The 20826-nt window shown below is 42.9% G+C and overlaps 1 protein-coding gene across 1 annotated transcript in view; it reads left to right on the top strand.

Moving 5' to 3' along the window:
* kalrna (kalirin RhoGEF kinase a) overlaps window positions 1-20826 on the top strand; it is a 205466-nt gene that overhangs the window by 75530 nt on the left and 109110 nt on the right. The window contains exons 9-15 of the mRNA XM_085766061.1: window positions 2964-3086; window positions 3463-3654; window positions 5818-5949; window positions 8487-8585; window positions 8703-8834; window positions 14009-14131; window positions 20000-20191. Coding sequence (XP_085622187.1) covers window positions 2964-3086; window positions 3463-3654; window positions 5818-5949; window positions 8487-8585; window positions 8703-8834; window positions 14009-14131; window positions 20000-20191 — 993 coding nt within the window. The remainder of the gene's footprint in view (window positions 1-2963; window positions 3087-3462; window positions 3655-5817; window positions 5950-8486; window positions 8586-8702; window positions 8835-14008; window positions 14132-19999; window positions 20192-20826) is intronic.

The raw sequence follows: 20826 nt of genomic DNA, 5'->3' as shown, positions 1-20826 counted from the left end.
TGTTGTATGGTTGTGTGGAGAAAACAGGTGGTTTATGCATTGCTCAACTGGGCCAATAGAAAATGAATTATTTGTTTCTCAAATGAATTTATGCTTGTGCAGTTTCTAAGGTGGATTGGCAATGCATTGCAAAAGTCTAAATCTAATCGAGAACTGAAGGAAAGTAGACTTGAAATTGAAATTAAGAATCTGGGAATTGAACTGAAATACAGTTTGGAAGCAGATTGGAGGTAACTTGTGAATGGATTAATGAACAAAAATACTACATAGCATTCACAGCAAAAATAGGACGAATACTTGAAACAGGGGTGTGGATCTAGTGAATCTGTTAGAAAATGTTATCGTTTTGATGAGTAGTTTTTGTAAGGTGAGAATACAGTTGAGTTATGGAGACTGAGGTCACTTTGCCTACATTGATCCAGGATGGCTGAATCATGTCAACTGGCAGCCGTCTTCTTTTTTGCTAATAGAGCTTTATGTTTGGTAATATTATCACAAGTGTTGTTGATGGATGTGCAGCTTGCACTCTCACACACTCCCAAACACACACACACACACACACACATGTATGCAGACAGACGGGCGTCAGCTGACTCTGCGCGTTGTTCCACACTGAAATCCACATGCAGGAGTGGTAAATATTTACTGTAAAGCAAAACAGAGAGGAATAAGAAAACGTTTTTTTTTTTTTTTGTCCGCATCAGTGTTGTGTTGTCACGCTGAGGAGCCGCGGGCGTTGAGCCGATGAGTTTACACTGTGGGAAACACTCGGCTCTCTCTCTCTCGCTGCAGCCGACGCCAGGGAAACGGTCAGTCAGACCCGATGATGAGGTGTTCGTTGTGTGGAAAACCTGCCCGGAGAAAAATGGCTGTGTAAGATGATGTCGTGGTGGTAACCATGGCGATCGCGCCAGGGCCACCCCCAAGCCTCCATCTGTCTTCAGAGATTGTGATTCAGATAGCAGAGAGGAGAGAGTGTGAAGTTGGTCCTGGTCTGATAACGTTTTACACTGATAAAGTTGTAAAGATGAAGCCAACAAGAACAACAGAAAATGACCTTTGTGTTTTTCAGAGGAATACTCTTTCCTGTTTTTTTTAAAGGTTGGGTCTGGAGTTTTGTGCCCAGAAATGAATGTTAGACTTATTATTCCACCTTTTTCCGAACGTCAAAAACGTAAACTGGTTTTGCTCTTCCGGTGGAATTTTATGTTGGGGTAAATGCATGGATTTTTTTTTTCAATGAAAATCTGTAAAACGCATGGATCATCACACCCGCTTTTAACAATGGATATCACACAAGTTGACATCCATGTTAAAAGCCAGCGTTTACCGCAACTATGACAACGGCTGAAAACCATGGAAACTTAAACGTACAATTCCACCGGAAATGCCGGTTTTGACCATAGATGACGTTTGGAAACTTGTAGACACAAATGAAATCCGTCTTAATCATCACCTATGGGCTTCTAGTCCTGTGTGGTGGGGGCTGTGTCTGCAGCCCCCTCCCCCTGCCTGTATTTTGGTCTTTTGCTTTGTTTTGTTGTGCACGTGCACGTTTCTGGGTGGAGAGCGAGAGAGTCTGTGTTTTCTCTCCAGCCAATGACGGAGCTCAGGTGAAGCTACGTGCAGCAGAGTAGTAGCTCAGGGCTGCTAGCCCCGCTAGCTGTCCCGGATGTTAGCGAGGGGCGCATGACGTCTGTCCGACCATTTCTCCGACCATACAGTTCTTTATTTTTGCGTCCATTAGTCCGACCTCCCACTTCTCCGACTTAAGTAGCCCTAACCCTAAACCTTACCCTAAACCTACACTGTAGAATGGGTAGTCGGAGAAATGAGTCGTCAGACTTTTGTGCAGTCGGACTGACGTATGCTCCCTAGGGGGGCGACCCCCATTCCGAAGGACCGCCATTCCGACGGTCTGCCAGTCCGAAAATTCCTTCCGAGGGGCTGCTGTTCCGAATGTGTTTTATTTTGAAAATTGACCGGATTCTGTCGTGGTTTGACTTCCTGCCCGGCTTGACACGATCGCGCCGCGGGGACAGCCCCCCCCCCCCAAAGTTTCACCCAGGTGCGAGTCTGATGCAGCCGCGGCGCTCCTGCTGAAAAATAAATGTCCTTGCTCTGTGCTTTGGTTGGGTTTAGGTAATGTAGAAAGGAGTTGGTTAAGTTTAGTAAAAAGATCAGGTCGAGGCCAAGAAAGTCTCTGCTAATATGCAGCTGCTCCGGGAGTCGAACCCTGTTCTCCCGCGCCAAAGGCAGATGCTCTAGTCTAACCACTGTACTACCAAAGCATTCGCTGCGATGTGTGTACCCAGTGCTGCTAGCGGTAGCGGTTAGCATCAGCCGCTAATTCCCGCTTCCTAGCTCACCACAACGGCACCGGAGGCTCCCGGTGTTGGTGACGGTCGGCTGTCGGCCCACGGCTCCAGCGCTTCTCTCGGTCGGACTGTGTTTTCCTTTGTGGTCCTGACTGCTGCTGTCAGGGGCAGGGGGCTGCACAGAGAGAGGAGGGGGACTTTATCAGTGTTTTGTTTACAAACTGCAACGAACAAAACTCTTGGAGTTATTTTGATGTTTTCATTCACCACCCTTGTTGTAGATGCACACGATTAGTCAGGACAGCTGCTTAACAAATGATCAATAAATGATCAAAACCAATCATGCAAGGTTCAGTCAGTGAATACAATTTTAGCTGTAGCCTGTGGCTATTAATTAATTTTCAGTTCAGTCCAATTAAAGGCACTTTTTTTATTTTTTATTGTGTGTAATCAGTGTTTATTTTAATGTGAAAGCTCATTCTTGATCTTAGAAACTGTTTTTCCACAGCTTTTAAATTAATCAGCTGGTCTTTCACACGTGTTCTCGTGGGTTGGTGCGCTCACAGGGATAGAAATAATTAATGTATGACCTGTGACGTGGGTTATTTTGTTGTTATTAATGTCACTGTGTGTGTGTTTGTGTAGATGTTTGACTGGATCAGCCACAACAAGGAAGTGTTCCTGCAGAGCCACACAGAGATTGGCCGCGGCTACCAACACGCTGTGGAGCTGCAGACTCAACACAACCACTTTGCCATGAACTCCATGGTGAATATCTCCCTCGCATTACGTCACCGTGCATCACCGCATGAGAGCAGAGGCTGTTTGTGTGATCAACACGTAGTCAGATCTGCATGTGTTAATACGCTTAGAATGAAGTTTTGTAGTGAGAATAAGTTCATGTAGTTTATCTTGATTAAGTAATGAGCCAATACAAATACAGAAAATCTTCCTGATACAAAATAAAAAAGGCATCATTGATCTGTTTTGCATATTTCAATGAAATTAGAGCTAATAGCATTATTTATTTTTGAGTGTCTTGACATTGTAATTTATGCTAAATGTTAAAACAATAATTAGATCCAGCTGCAGACCAACAGAATAAGACTTGTTGTTGATGTTGTTGTTGTTTTTTTTTTCCCAGAATGCCTATGTAAACATCAACAGAATCATGTCAGTGGCGAGCCGCCTGGCCGAGGCCGGTCACTACGCCTCCACACAGATAAAACAGATCTCAGGTCAGCTGGATCAGGACTGGAAAAGTTTCGCTGCTGCGCTGGACGAGCGCTCCACCATCCTGGCCATGTCGTCCGTCTTTCACCAGAAAGCTGAACAGGTGAGAGAGGTCCACCTCTAGCTTTGATCACACTAGGTGGATCCACATGGGACACTTTGTGGACATAAATGTTGAAACCTGATATATATATATATTTTTTTCTTTTTTTATTAAACAATATCTTTATTAAATTTTCATTTTATAAAAGGACATACAAGAGCAAATAACAACAAAAAAGTGCACAAAATGACACATACGTGTACAAGCATACAGCATCAGGGCCAATACACTCTTGGTCCATACAACAGTAACAACAAAATGAAACAAAAACATGGCGGTCGGAGGGCACATGAAGGCCCAATGAAGGCACATAGTCATGAGTCCACAGAAAACACATCATCAAACAGTCCAGAGGACAGGGGAAGAAGGAGCTGAGTCATGCAGAAGCTGCACCTAAACCGCTCCAGGCCTGTCCATCTTCATAGAACTGATGAATCGCCCTCATACTTTCTGAAATACCTCCTGTCTCTCCTTAAAGGGATAGTTCAACATTTTGGAAAATTGGACCATTGCCATAATCCCTATAGTTTTAGGAGTAGGTTTGTTACCTTTAATTGCCTGCACATTCACCACGCTATGAGATAATAACGGATGTTACGAGACAGAATTGTTTGTTGCTTGATGAAAAACTGCCCTCGACGGGAACGCGCATCAGCGGTTTTGCATGTATTTCCCTCTAAAACAACTCTGTGTGGTAACGTTGTGTTATTATCTCATAGTGTGGTGAATGTGCAGCTCACAACTTGTCCACCAGAGCGTTGTGGAGTTGTTGGATTGTGTATTTGATGAGTTTGATGAGGGAAACCAAGAAATCCCATAATGAGCCTCCGTAACGTAGCTCTGAGCAGCTCACGGCTCTGCTCCGCCGTTCTAAAAATAGCTTGCACTGACAATTAAAGGTAACAAACCTACTGCTATGACTATAGGGATTATGGCAATTGGCCAATTGGCCAAAATGTTGAACTATCCCTTTAAGAGTGTAAGAACCTTTTTCCAGAGGTAAACAAGAGGTTAGTTCCCTAAACCACATGGCGATAGCGGGTTAACCCGTGTTTTTCCATGATAAGGCTATGGTCCTTTCTGCTTGTACTGTAGAAGCTGATCTTCTGTGCCCTCAGAGGAGAAGCTGCTCCACTCAACGTGAGGCTGTTGTTGTTTGGCTGCTGATCTGGTGTCTGTCTGATCAGACGCATGTCCAGAATGTAAAATGTAAATGGGACATTTTTAGTGTCTGATTATATTTAATAGATCAAACTGCTCCACTGCTGATTCTTGGAAGGTTGACATGGCAACAGATGGGACTTGTTTGATTCCTGCTGGGCTTTTGACATTTTGCTACAAGTGTACATTTGAGAGAGCAGGAGATGAAAGAGGAAAAACAAGAGTGTTGAGGGCAGAGGAAGAGATTGGCTGAGGCTGAGGAGGAAGAGAAACAGAAAAACAAAAACGTGTCAGGAGATGAAGCACAAGATGAGGAAAAGGAGAGAGAGAGAGAGAGAGAGAGAGAAGCTTTAGAAAACTGGCAAAACTACAGAGAGAGTAAACGGGAGAGGACGGCAGACGAGAAACATTTAGACAGAGAGAAGTGAAGGTTTTTGCAGCCACATTAACCCTGTTAGTAAATTATTACAGAACGACAGCAACAAGACCAACGACGTAAAAACCCCGCTAGTCCTCCCGAGTCTCTGGTGTTTTTTTTCATTCATGCCGTATACACACACAAACACTCGGTTGCTCATTTACCAAGCTAAAACTAACAGTATAACGCAGTGGTCGTGCAATAAATCCTCCGTCGTGAAGGTTATAGTGTTTGTTTTCGTTGAAACGGCGTTAATGATGTGTGGATTCAGCTGTATGATCATTTTTGGAGGCTAGATCAGTGCTATAAACTGCACACGATACGAAGCAGTGCATCTGTTCTTTAGCTCACTCTGGTAACAGAAACACCTGCTGCACCTCAGACTGCAGCGACTCATGTGGTTGAATCAACAGTTTCAACAAAATAAAACACAGAAGCCTTCATGAAAAGAGGAGAAAACTGGACTTTACATTGTGAAGTTCTTGTTTAATTGTCCGTAGTCTTGATAGATTCATTTCCATATGAATACACACTTTGTATGAATCATTTGTGTGTGTGTGTGTGTGTGGATGTTGCTCTCCCAGTTCCTGTCGGAGGTGGATGCCTGGTGTAAGGTGTGCAGCGAGGGAGGGTTACCGACCGAGATGCAGGAGCTGGAGCTCGCCATCCACCGCCACCAGAGCCTTTATGAGCAGGTCACCCAGGCTTACACCGAGGTAAACCAACACCACACCACATCACTTGTTATTTATTTTATTCATCTTTTTGTTTCTTCTTTTCTTCCCAGTTTAGCTTGATGTGTTAGTTGTAGTTGTTGTTTGCTACAGGATAAGTCTGGAGAATTGTCTTAAATAGTTTAACATGTATATGTATATGTGTATATATTAGGGCTGACTGACCCAAAAAAATCGAAGCTTCGAAGCTTCGTTCGTTGCCCTGGAAAATCGATCATGAAGTCCGTGATGGATTGGGTTTTTTTTTCTTCCTTTTTTCCTTTTTGACACCGGTTCTCATCGGCACTTGTTACATTACAATGAAGAGGCTACTTGGCATCCTGGAAACCTGCCTGATTTTGGAGATATGCAGTGTTTGTTTGCCATTACTTTCATTATTTCCGCTACGATCCCCCCCCCCCCCCCACACTAAACTAAACTAAACTAAACTACCACAGAGTATCACCCAGTTACAGAAATCTACTTACTACCAGATATTTTACTGAAATCAAAATGTACCACTTGAAACCATCTCTGTTGTTTATCAGCATCTTTTAACCAGTCTTTGCTTGCAAAAGGCAAAGCAATTTTATTTCTATAACCCATTTTTACAAACAGTTTGTCTCAAAGGGCTTTACATCCCATCATAACAACATCCTCTGTCCTTAGACCCTCACATCCACTGAGGAAAAACTCCATAAAACCCTTTTAACAGGGAAAACCAGGAGAAAGCTCAGGGTGAGCAACAGAGGAGGGATCCCTCACCCAGGACGGACAGACGTTCAATAGATGTTACAGACAAGAAAACAGTTTATAACACAGAATGAGGAAAAACATGGAGAAACAATTCTGTCTCCATTATAAATATGTATTTCCCAGCATGCTCCAGTGTCCAATTTCCATTGTGTGGTGCAGGAGGAGAGCACCAACTTGTGTCTGATGCTGCTGTGACAGTGATGGTTAAGGAAGACAGTTCATATCAATTATAAAACCGTTTCTCTCCTGGCAGCTGTGTGCTGCTCTGTGGCAGCTCACTGAGAGTTGCTGTGATTGGCTCTGATGACAGGGTGCCGTTGATCAGCTGCTGCCGCCACCGTCGCCGCCGCCGTCGTCCAAATCCACTCGCCGTGTTCCACTAAATGTAGTCCTGGAACAGTCCCGCTCTTCTCTGCTCTTTGCTGCAGTCTGAAGTTGTATCTGTAGACGGCCCGTCGCAGTGTTAGCTCAGTTCATGCTTATCTGTGAGGAGATAAGTCCAAATATACACACACACATGGTGACACAGAGCGCTGGGCAGAGGCTCAGACTGAGGCGGTGAGGCTTGGCGAGCTACGACAGCATTGTTTCCTGTCAAGAGAGTGCTGCAAAAAGTGATACGCTCACAGACCGAGTGAGGGGTTTTTATCTTCTGCTCTTGACTTGTGTGTTTGTATTGAATGAGTTGAGTGTAGAGCGCTGACAGAGTTTCTTTCAGGTCACAAACCAAAGTGAGGAAATCTGTAAGCAGAAGCTCCTCTTCTTTGATGTCACGTCGTTTTCTCTGCTTTATGGAATAATGAGACTGTACACCACTAAAATCAAAGAAGATGAAGATGCAGGTGTTACTGCCAGGTGTGTGTGTGTGTGTGTGTGTGTGTGTGTGTGTGTGTGTGTGTGTGTGTGTGTAAAAGCTGAAGTGATGCAGAAACGGATGTAAAATCACTGGTGTAAAAGCAGAAAACAGCTCTTACAGGATTCTGCCTCCCGGTCAGCGCGGTAGCGAGCACTCGACCTCGGCTCCGATTCACCTTTGCAAGAATGCGTGGAAAAACAATTCTTCTGCTTTTTCGAATCTCATTATGTAAATGTTGACTTTTTCATGTTAATACCAGTCCTGCAGTCAGGAGGCAGCTACACGTCTTAAAAAGGTTCCTTCGTTCGCCTCCTGAAATAAAACTGTAACTGCAACACAAATACATTTCTAAAATCCTATAACAACAGAAGCAACTACCACACTCACAGTATCTTTAAAGTTCAACATGTTTTTTGTTTGAGTGATAAAAAAAACAAGCGTTTATCGCGGTCAGATTTCTTGCAGAAGGAAAACAGGAGCTGCTGCCTGTGTGTGATGCAGAGGTTTCAGTGGTGCGTTTCTATGTATAATTTAGCAATTAGCAGTAAGAAGAGGAATGCTGATTTAGAAAGTATATATTTGTTTTGGAGAGGAGAAAACAAAGAGAGTGGAGAAGAGGGAAACCATCAAATCCACGCTCTGTCTGCTCGTTTTCTCTCCTCCCTTCATTCTGTCTTCATCTCATCTGTGCAGCCTTTCTAATCTCTGTCTGTCTGTCTGTCTGTCTGTCTGTCTGTCTGTCTGTCTGTCTGTCTGTCCCTCTGTCTGTCTGTCTGTCTGTCTGTCTGTCTCTCTACCTGTCTGTCTGTCTGTCCCTCTGTCTGTCTGTCTGTCTGTCTGTCTGTCTGTCTGTCTGTCTGTCTGTCTGTCCTACCTGTCTGTCTGTCCTACCTGTCTGTCTGTCTCTCTACCTGTCTGTCTCCTCCAGGTGAGTCAGGACGGTAAAGCCCTGCTGGACGTCCTCCAGCGGCCTCTGAGCCCCGGCAACTCTGAGTCGCTGACGGCCACCGCCAACTACTCCAAAGCGGTCAGTGTCTCTGTGTGTTTGTCTGTTCAGCCAGTCACTAACGATTCAGCATCGATCCAAAAAAATCTATGAAAAATGTCTAAACCATCTAGTTTGAACGTTCGTGTTGCGGCGCAGGTTCACTGCATCCTGGATGTGGTTCACGAGGTTCTCCACCATCAGCGGCGTCTGGAGAACATTTGGCAGCATCGAAAGGTCCGACTGCACCAGAGGCTACAGCTGTGTGTGTTCCAGCAAGACGTCCAGCAGGTACACACACACACACACGCATACACACTTATACACACATACAAAAACTCATGTGCACAGAGCAAACACAACAAGCAAGTGAAATGAAAACATGGGGAAACGTGCTGGCGAGAGAGAAACCCCAAACACGGAGTGGAGGAGTGAGAGTATACTGTTGATATTGGATGTAAACTTTAGTTTTCTACACAACGCCAGTTTTGTAGGAACTTAGAAAAACACAGTTTATTGCAGTTTTGAGTTTTGTGTAACAATGAGGTCAGGGATTTTATTTTCTTTCTCGAACCGCTGCAGAGCATGACATGTAATCTTTGTATGTAAGCATGTAATCAAGCGAACACACATTAGCGATGTATGTCTGTCTGTGATGAGCCGCAGCAGCAGCAGCAGCAACGATCACTCTCTGACTTCTCCTCAGCCTCCCGGGCCGCGGCTGAAGGAGTGTGCTGTACAGTAATGTGAAAAATTCCTGAGATAAAAAGCGCTGAGAGCGGATCTCTGTGCTCTGCTCTGCTGGTACCACTGCTCATATTTCACAGCAGACGAGCAGCAGACAGTGTGTGGGTTTGGAGAGGTGTCAGCCCAGATTCCTGGATGTTTCAGGAGATATTCAGGAGCTCAAAATTTAATATCGCAGCTATATTTTATGAGAAGTATTTTTAAACCAGCAGAGTGAATGTCATCATTGTGGTAGGAGGAGGGTTAGAGGACTGTTTTACCTCCTATAATATGATTGTGGCTCCGACTGTAACGCGGTAAGACCCAGGCAGCAACCAAATACCACCGGCATGACTGAAGGAGCTGGCACAGAGGAGAATCCACATGTGTACGAACCGACACCTCTTTTTTCTAAAGACTTGAACCTAAAGCGCAATAAGAAGTACACACACACACACACACACACACACACACACACTGATGTAAAGCAGCTGAAGTCGGGGCTCTGGCAACATCATCATCCAAACTGTAGAGCTGCTGCAGCTTTCGGAGTTCCAGTTCACGCCGTATCACCTCTGGGCAAAACAAGGACCGGGCAGAAAACGGGTTTAACGTCTCCAGATGTTGATGTGTACCATCTGTACGGCAGAGAAAAGAAAGAAAGAAAGAAAAGCAACAGATAAGTCATGCCGTTTGTTTAAAAGTCGGGGAAAATCACAACACACGAGAGAAAATATGTCAATCCGCTCGACTGGAGAAACAGTGAAAACAAAAACAAGCAGAAACTGCCAACTATTTTAATTATCAGCTGACTCATCTATCAGACAAAGCTGTTTCTCACTGGTATGTTTTTGGGGGTTTGTAGGCTGTTGGTAGGACCAAACAGCACATTTCCATTATTTTCTGACATTTTATTGCCTGACAATGAATTACTATTAATTAAAAAGGGAGAAAATGAAAAAAATATGAAGAGTAATTAGTTGCAGCCTCATGTAGTCTTCATACAATCATTGAATGCTCTTTCAGTTGTCAGGCCTCCCCTCCTTCAAATTAGAGACTACTGTAGCTTCTCTGGATGCAAAAATTAAAATTCAGCTCACTAAATTAATTTAAATATAAGTACAGTAGCAGTTTTTACAGTGTACAGAGCTGGACTTGTTGCAGCAGTAGCAGATGTTTGTAACAGTAATCGCAGTTATAGCAGCAGGGGAGCAGAACCATAGAAACTGTGATACAGTGTCTTCACACACTCTCTATGTGCTGCTTTTCTGTGGTACAAGGACACACACACACTTGCATAACAAAAGCATATTGAATAAATTAAAGAGAGAGCCCATTGTAACAAAGAAAGAGAGAATTAGGGCAGCAGGCATCAGCCATTCAAACATTTATATGTGTAGCGAGAGAGAGTGTTTAAAGGGATAGTTCAACATGGCAAATTGGCCCATTGCCATAATCCCTATAGTCATAGCAGTAGGTTCGTTACCTTTAATTGTCGGTGCAAGCTGTTTTTAGAACGGCGGAGCAGAGCCGTGAGCTGCTCAGAGCTACGGTACGGAGGCTCATTATGGGATTTCTTGGTTTCCCTCATCAAACTAATCAAATACACAATCCAACAACTCCACAACGCTCTGGTGGACAAGTTGTGAGCTGCACATTCACCACGCTATGAGATAATAACACAACGTTACCACACAGAGTTGTTTTAGAGGGAAATTCATGCAAAACCGCTGATGCGTGTTGCCTTCAGGGGCAGTTTTTCAGCATATTTGCCTCTAAAACAACTCTGTGTGGTAACGTTGTGTTATTATCTCATAGCGTGGTGAATGTGCAGCTCACAACTTGTCCACCAGAGCGTTGTGGAGTTGTTGGATTGTGTATTTGATTAGTTTGATGAGGGAAACCAAGAAATCCCATTAGCCTCCGTAGCGTAGCTCTGAGCAGCTCACGGCTCTGCTCCGCCGTTCTAAAAACAGCTTGCACCGACAATTAAAGGTAACAAACCTACTCCTAAAACTATAGGGATTATGGCAATGGGCCAGTTTGCCAAAATGTTGAACTATCCCTTTAAGAGCGGCACAAAGAAAAAAGACAAGAGGAAAAATAGTAAGTGAAAAAGAGATTGTATCAGTAGGTTATAAATGAATTGAAAACAGAGCTTTTTACCAACGGTACCCGTCATGCATCAGCGTCTATGAGACCCCAGAGAGAGAGAGAGACAGAGAGACACTCACAGCAAACTGAGACGAGGAGCGAGAAGTGAGGGAGTGCGCTCATACCAATAGTCTATAAATCAGTGGAAACAGGGCTATTCCAACCAGAGCTGTAATGCTACAGGATATATGCGGCCCAGGAGAGGAAGCCAGAGAGATGCAGGAGTGAAGGAGAGAGGAGAGAGAGGAGGAGAGGACAGAGTAGGTGAATAGTTTTATTTGGCAGTTTTAGTTGCACGTTCAAACAGAGAGTGTCCAGCTGCAGGCAGCATGCTTCAGTTTGTGTATGTTATGACCTTACTCTGACCCCCCCACCCCCTCCTGTGGCTCCAGCTGGACGGACTGCACCACACTAACGTCATGAGTTACGACACTGGCCATCCATATACAGTACATACACACACTGTTTTGTTTTTTTCTTCTTTTTGGTGATGTGTTAATGTGTTCTGCCAAACTGGATGTTGGAACAGAGGTTATTGTCAAGAGGGGATCAATTTTCAAATTTGAAGCTTGATCAGCTGGTTTTAGCTGCACTCCAGGGGGGGCGGACTCTAAGTCCAGCCAAAATATGGATCCACTTTTTATTGAGTTCATGATGTGACACAAATATCAAGTTGTGTCAGCGGAGAAATATGTCTGCACTTAACAGGAAGAGAAAAGTGTGAAAATCTAATTTATAGAATATGTGAAAGGTTGTTTTTTTTTTTCTTTTTTCACACATTTTCCATAAGAGTTAACAATTTGTCAAAGAGCCAAGGTGAGAAGACAGACGAGCACTGTATGAAATAACAGCGGGGAAACTGTGGAAGTAGTTAGTTATCACACAGATCTGCAGCTCCCCTCTTTTTTTTTTCTTTTCTTTTCTTTTTACGGAGCGTTGCAGCGAGTTTGAGATCATTGTTTAGCTCATTGTCCGGCCGGGTCTCACAGTGTGGTGTTCAGCTGCAGCAGGCAGATGTTTCCAGTACAAAACACTTAAAATCCGCTCAGCTCGTTGGCTCACGTCTGTCACGGGCCTGTCACAGGGGTTTTTATTCATTCAGATGGTTTCATTCAGACTGTGTGAACGTACTGTCAGAGTGGTGTCTGCCCTCACAGAGGAGACGTTGGAGTTTGTGGCTGTGGAGGCTTTGGAAGTGCTAAAGCATCTTTAACAGAGGTCGGCTGAGTACTGTAACAACCAGAATGAAATTTGCTGTCGAGTAATCAGGCAATTAATGGACTCGTGTTTTAATTAATAATCTGGAATGAGTTATTGATTTCATCCCAAGTAATAATCATAACAAACTCTCTGGGAATTAGTGTTGTGAATGTGAATGTGAATGACTGTGTGGTTTAACATTATGCAGGTCTCGCTTGCAGGATTAATCAGGCTAAAGTATAAATTTACCTCACAGCTGTTTTTGATAACAAGCTTCAGAATCACTTATATTATATATTATAATATTTACATTTTCCTCCACACGCAAGTGCACAGGCAGCCTGAAGTTACAGAGAAATGATATTAAATAAGGTACTAGTTAGTTCTTCCATGTTGTGTAAATACAGTACAAATTGCATTACAGTGTCCCTTAAAGGGATAGTTCAACATTTTGGCAAATTGGCACATTGCCATAATCCCTATAGTCATAGCAGTAGGTTCGTTACCTTTAATTGTCGGTGCAAGCTACTTTTAGAACGGCGGAGCAGAGTCGTGAGCTGCTCAGAGCTACGCTACGGAGGCTCATTATGGGATTTCTTGGTTTCCCTCATCAAACTCATCAAATACACAATCCAACAACTCCACAACGCTCTGGTGGACAAGTTGTGAGCTGCACATTCACCACGCTATGAGATAATAACACAACGTTACCACACAGAGTTGTTTTAGAGGGAAATTCATGCAAAACCGCTGATGCACGTTTCTGACGGGGGCATTTTTCCAGCAAGCAGTCTCTGCATTCACCTCCAAAACAACTCTGTCTTGTAACGTTCTGTTATTATCTCATAGTGTGGTGAATGTGCAGGTCACAACTTGTAGCTTGCACCGACAATTAAAGGTAACAAACCTACAGTACTGCTATGACTATAGGGATTATGGCAATGGGCCAATTTGCCAAAATGTTGAACTATCCCTTTAAATTGTATCACAGCCACAGATCCGAAAGCTTTTCTAATGAAGAGTATGAGGATGTAATGACTATAAAATTTACCAAATGTGTATCTAATAAACAAGGAAGCATGTGACGGCCCCTGCCAGGTTTGGCCCTCAGTCGTCTTAATGGCACCGAATATTCAGCATCTCCTTCTTCTCAGCTGCAGTGACCTACATTTCAGATCAGGAAGGTTTCATCTGATTCATTTTTAATTCGTCATGTCTGAGACCATTTTGTACCGCTGATCTGTAACTACACTGTCGGGAAAAAAAAAAGAGAGGGTGCAGCAACGCCAGGAACACAGGACTCAGCATGTGTCCTTTAATCCTGAGCGTTTGCTAGAAGGATGATCTGAGGATGATCGCTGTGTTTCTCTCTCCCTCTCATCCAGGTGATGGACTGGATAGAAAACCACGGCGAAGCGTTCCTCAGCAAACACACCGGTGTGGGGAAATCCCTGCACAGAGCCCGCGCCCTGCAGAAGAGACACGACGACTTTGAAGATGTAGCTCAGGTGAGTCTGTCTGACTGTCTGTCTGTCTGACTGTCTGTCTGACTGTCTGACTGTGCATGAAGATGATGAAAACATGTGTGAGTTTCTCCAATCAGAAAAACAACCAACAGGGTTCCCACGCGTCCTGGAAAACCTGGAAAATGGTTCACCAATTTTCTAGTTATGGAGATTGAGGAAAAAAAGTCAAATGTCCTGGAAAATAATTTCACATCGTGACATCAGCTACCAGAGCTCTGTTTGACTTTTTCAGACCCTGCAAAGGATTTATTTTCCAAATCAGTGCCCAGCGAGAAAACTAGATTTTTATACATTGACTTTTAATACATGTACTTGACCAACACATCTTTTCCCTTAGATTGTCTAATTCTTTCTGCAGCTGTATCACTTTACTCTACTTGCAGTGAAGGTTTTTTAAGAGGGTGCCCCAATTGACAATTGTGAAGTCTGAGGAAGAGAAACATTACTTGTAATAGATATCCTAATGAGATCTTTTTGTTAATATATTTCCAGTATTGGACGGCGAGCATGAGGGTTTTCTCTCCTCTGCTGAGTGACAGATAGAGGAGCAGCACCGAGTGTGTGTGGTTTAAAAACAAAAACGAAATGTTTTTGCGTTGTTCTATGATAAATTTGTCATAAATTCTGATCATCTAAGAGATTATATCATAGATAAGTTAGAGCCACAGACTGCACATCTTTAAATCAGACACCTGGGGCTGAGAGAGGAATAAACATAGAAACAAACTGGTTAAATGTACAAAATAAGGCACAACTGTCGAAAATAATACTTCTCCAAAGCATAATGGGACGGAGGATGTGTTACTGTACGGTGTAATAACATGTCTTCAACCCTGACCAAACACCATAATGATGAATATTCTTCAATAGATACAGTTTTTTGTTTTGTCTCTTCTGATACTAAGTTTCTTTTACACTGAATGAGAGATAGTCAGCAAAACAAAAAGTGTAGCTGATATGTTTCAGTAAACCAGCTCCACCTGTTTCATCTTATTCCTTTATGGAGTTCAGGAGCTGGTCAGTGGAGGTCTACATCCATAGAAACATCTACTACCATGAAAAAGTCATATTTTTTTTTGTTTTTTTATTAAATGTTTATTCGCCTGCCTCGCAACCATCTGTAAGTAATCTGCCCTGATTAATCCCAAATTTACATAACCACCATGTCTGGTGGTGGCAGGAAGCATGAAGATATGCTTCTACATAACCATTTATGGCTACAAGGCCTTTTCCTGAAAAATCAGCAGAAGATGTTATCCATTCCTGAATTTCAAGCGCCACGGCCGGTTATGTAAGAAGCGCTGGAGCCGAGCTTTGTGAACGTAAAGATGAAAAAAACAAAAACAAAGAAAAGAGCACAGAGTCGGAGCGCTCGGTGGATGTTTAGAAAACGCGAGCAAATATGTGGTTTGTGTGTAAAGAGACAATGCTGCGAGAGAAATGCCTCAGTTGTTGGGTAATTGAAGGGTTGAGCGGCTTTGAAGTGGATGGACAAAGTAAAAATGATGCTCTTCTCCAGCAGAGTTGTCAGATGTCTGAATTGATTTGTCATGTAAGTGCGCAGATGGCAGATGTCTGTGTGTGTCTGCGTGTGTGTGTGTGAGCTGTAAGAAGACTTTGAAGACAAAACAAATACCAATAGTTCAAGCTCTATCTTATTCAATCAGGAGCAGAAAATCCTTTACTGCTTCTGCTGATGCACGCCGCGGTGCCAGCCCTTATTGGGTTACACTGCACAACAAGCCGTCTTTTCTTATTTCTATTTCCTACTCTTCCTCTGTTTTCCCTCCTCAACTCATCATTCTCCCTTTGTCTTGCTGTCATTTCACTCTCTTCTTGCATCAAACTGAATTCTCTGCACGTTTCCAAACTCACCTCAGGCTACAAACCGTGTTTTTGTAGGGTTTTTTTTCCCTCTTTTCCCTGTTCGCTCCACTTTTTTGCTACTGAAAAAGACACAACATATATACTAAGGCTGCAACTAACGATTATTTTCATTATCGATTGATCTGTCCATTATTTAAGCGATTAATTGATTCGTTAAAAAATGTCAATCAGGTGTCTGCTCAGAATCCATGGTAATTAATAAAAAAAGACTTTTGTTTGTGGAGTTTCAGTAAAGTGATAATCCTATAAAAGAGTGAATGTTAATCCCATTAATAGTGTGTTGTATTGTAATCTGATGTTTACACTCTGGATTAGGATTAACCTTCCTAACCTGCTCTGGATCAGCATTATTTGGGTCAGACTCTCTCTCTCTCTCTCTTGCTCTGCTTTCCCCCCTCGTACACATTTCTGTGCAATTTGTGGTGTTTTGCTGGTAAAAGTCTCCTCTTAGCAAAATACATAACATTAATACATTTAGTACACACACAGGATATATGCAAAGTCATGAATATGTAAAGAAGTTTACCCACATTATACTTTGACTTTCTCCCTCGCAAGCAAACAGAAAGTTTGAATTAATCTGCAAACAATGGAGATACAGTATATAATATAATTTCTCCTTATTGTTACTGTTTGTGTCTTTATGTGTGGAAGACTATTTCCATTTTAATCAGACTGTCTGTCTGTGGGGAGATGTATGTTTAACAGCGTGCCGTGAGCTTTAGTGCCCTTTTTACCATCATTACGGCTATTTTAACTTGAGCTGCCCTCATCTACATCTGATTATCTGCCTCGCCAGAAGAAGCAACCAACCACACATGAAACAGAATGACTTAATGAAAACCCAGAACTCATTTACTCTCATTAAAGCTGTAATTCTCACTGCTTTAAAGTCAAATTTCCCTCAGGAGGGGGCACCGACGCTCCACCAAAACAGCTAGGTTGACACGGAGGTCAAACACTCGTCACACTTTGTCAAGATTGAAAGTATCGCTCTGTCGCTCGTTATTGCAGAATGAGAGCATTGCCACAGTATGGAAATCATAATAACCAAGTTTTGAAATGCAAATGAAAACTGAAGAGCTCAAGTTTTCCCCCTGCACTGGTCAGAGTTTGTCGCTCCTATGATTTATAGGTCATTTCCTGGCTGTTTGCACTGTGTCATTATGCAGAAGCTGGATCAGTGAACGGATGTTTCAAGGTTGTTCTGGGTCGTTCCAGGTCACAACAAAGACAAAGAGTTGCTGGGTTCTTCTCCACCGTTAGTTTATTTTATTTTATTTATTTTTTGCTTCTCCATGGTTACCAGCCAGAGATGCATGATATTGGATTTTTTGCAGATCTGATGCGCTGATATTTCCAAACTCATTTTGGCAGATTGACGATTGAAATACAGATAGATAGACTTTTTGTTTTGTTTTTTCCATTGAAGAGACGAACATCAAGTCTCTTCTGCTCTAGAATTAACCTTACATTGAACCACTGATGCTTTATAAGGATTGCAGATAGCATTTCATGGCATTTTAAAGTACTTTCATATACCTGACATGTTGAAGCTAGTTGTGTAACATTGATAGTTGACATTTAATATCAATCCTCTGCCTATGTAGTTAAAGGGATAGTTCAACATTTTGGCAAATTGGCCCATTGCCACAATCCCTATAGTCATAGCAGTAGGTTCATTACCTTTAATTGTCGGTGCAAGTTATTTTTAGAACGGTGGAGCAGAGCCGTGAGCTGCTCAGAACTACGCTACGGAGGCTCATTATGGGATTTCTTGGTTTCACAATCCAACAACTCCACAACGCTCTGGTGGACAAGTTGTGACCTGCACATTCACCACGCTATGAGATAATAACACAATGTTACCACACAGAGTTGTTTTAGAGGGAAATTCATGCAGAACAGCTGATGTGCGTTCCCATCGGGGCAGTTCTTCAGCAAGCAGACTCTGCATTTCCCTCTACAACAACTCTGTGTGGTAACGTTGTGTTATTATCTCATAGTGTGGTGAATGTGCAGCTCACAACTTGTCCACCAGAGCGTTGTGGAGTTGTTGGATTGTGTATTTGATGAGTTTGATGAGGGAAACCAAGAAATCCCATTAGCCTCCGTAGCGTAGCTCTGAGCAGCTCACGGCTCTGCTCCGCCGTTCTAAAAATAGCTTGCACCGACAATTAAAGGTAACGAACCTACTGCTAAAACTATAGGGATTATGGTAATGAGCCAATTTGCCAAAATGTTGAACTATCCCTTTAACATGTCACCACATTGTCTTAAATTTTTATATCTGCACATGACAAAAATAGACCTTTTAAGTTATAATTGGCAGATACCTGTCGATGTCGTGTCAATAACATCATGTTTTCCTATTACTGGCTGTTTTGCTTGTGTGTTGTCTTGTTAAGGCATTGCTGGCTGGTTGCTATGGCACTGTAAATGGTTTCAGTGAGGTTGATAAGATGCTTTGTGTGCCTTGGTGATATAGGTGTCTTGGGAGCACAGCACAGTTTCTACAATGTACTAGGGTGTTAATTAGAGCTCAGCAGATACTAGGAGTTTTTAGGTCAGTGCTGATGTTGATATTTCAGCCTGATAATAAAACATCATCTGATATGTGGAGCCAGGACACTGCAGCAGCCATGAGATGGGCGAGTTAGAGGATGAAGTTTGACAATTAAAATCCAAATGTTCTAGTAACCAGTTGTTAAATAGCTCCTGTAATGGATCAGTCTCTCTCAGTTTATTAAGTCGGTTTATTTTAAGTTCTTCCTCATTCATTTACTTCCTGAAAAGTAAACTTCTGGCCTCAGTGCTCAGGTGACGGGGATGAATCTGCGCTCCTGTCATCTCCCTGCTGTAATCCTCACCACTCCTGCAGCACAGACTAATAATCTCTTGTAAATTATAATCTTTATCCTCTAAGTAATCCCTCTTCTAACATATCATCTGAAATATCCACGCTCTCTAAGCTTCCACCCATATATCCCAGCTCATTCTTGAATAATTGGATTCATAACGTAGCATATTTTCTTTCCTCGCTGCGGTGCCACACCCTGACCTCCTGTACTGTAACTCCCCCAAAATGTCTCAGACCTGATGTCGAAATATTCCAACGATAATCCGTCATACACTCTCAGTAGAATAGACCAACGCTAATCCATTTTGTCCTGCTGACGAACGCCCAGAAATTTAACAGTCACACAGGATTTGGTCCCTTTTTCTGGGGGGGGTTCGAACAGGAAACGAATTCCCGGAATTTTATTACAACAGGATATAACTCCATAAACGAGAGAGCAACAAAAAAACAGGAGAAATTCTGATGATTATTACTAAAAAGCCAATATAATAATGATGAAGATACTGAGATTCTACAATGAAGATAGAGGGGATACGTTTGATAAAACATGGGACCCAGTACTGAATTACCTTAAAAAATGTGAGCCCGTAGATACTGGCAAAAACCTGCTTGCTGAAAAACTGCGCCCGATGGGAACACGCATCAGTGGTTTTGCATGTATTTCCCTCTAAAACAACTCTGTGGTAACGTTGTGTTATTATCTCATAGCGTGGTGAATGTGCAGCTCACAACTTGTCCACCAGAGCGTTGTGGAGTTGTTGGATTGTGTATTTGATGAGTTTGATGAGGGAAACCAAGAAATCCCATGAGCCTCTGTAGCGTAGCTCTGAGCAGCTCACGGCTCTGCTCCGCCGTTCTAAAAACAGCTTGCACCGACAATTAAAGGTAACAAACCTACTGCTGTGACTATAGGGATTATGGCAATGGGCTAATTTGCCAAAATGTTGAACTATCCCTTTAACAAGAGCTGATGAAGGAAAGGAAAAATGGAAGACTATAACTGTTGCTATAGTTACACACTAAGTAAGACTAGGTGAAAGCAGATATTGATACGTTGCTGTTGCTGCTGATGATAATGAATGTTTTTATTCTCTTTTATTCAGAACACGTACACTAACGCTGACAAGCTGCTGGAGGCGGCGGAGCAGCTGGCTCAGACCGGAGAGTGCGACCCAGAGGAGATCTACAAGGCAGCCAGACATCTGGAGGTCCGAATCCAGGACTTTGTCCGGCGAGTCGAACACAGGAAGCTGCTGCTCGACATGTCTGTCTCCTTCCACACGCACACCAAGGAGGTGAGGCAACAGAAACACGTACGCTACAGACTCCAGAAGAACGTTCCTCAGACGTCCTGCTGCTCCCGTACCAGCAGGCCTCACCTAAATTAATTCCTAATTTCCGTCATTAACCACAGAGACTCTGACATGTGTTAACTGTGTAATTACAGGTCGTTAGTCCCAATAGGACAAACAGTTTTCTCTGGCACAATTAGTGGCTCTGCAGTCTGTTGTGTTGTCAGTGTTATTTCCAGCTTCCCCCCCTAGAGGAAACAGTAGAACGTTTAGTTGGTTCAGCAGAAGGAAAGTTCAGTAATAATGGATCCATCACACCTTTAGGCCCAATTCCGATTCTATTTTTCATCCCTAGCCCTAGCCCTAGCCCTTAACCCTTGCCCTTGAAACGGAGCTACAAGGAGTAGGGTTGAAAGTCAACCCCTACGAACTGGGACACCACTTCAACAATCACATGCGTCATCAGTCGTCTCTGCTGGCTTTCACATAAGCAGACGTGACGAGCTTTAGCCACAAATCCTCTATTCAAAACCACGTTAACTTAATAAAATAAAATAAAATTTAATGAAGAATGATCGGTTCATTGTAAAACATTTATTCATTGATGTAAATGTGGTGATTTCTGTATGTAGGCTACA

This window comes from Trachurus japonicus, chromosome 21 (genome assembly GCF_045865225.1).
Source record: "Trachurus japonicus isolate A0001 chromosome 21, Traja_1.0".
Lineage (NCBI taxonomy): Eukaryota > Metazoa > Chordata > Actinopteri > Carangiformes > Carangidae > Trachurus > Trachurus japonicus.
This window is presented reverse-complemented; position numbering and strand designations above follow the sequence as displayed.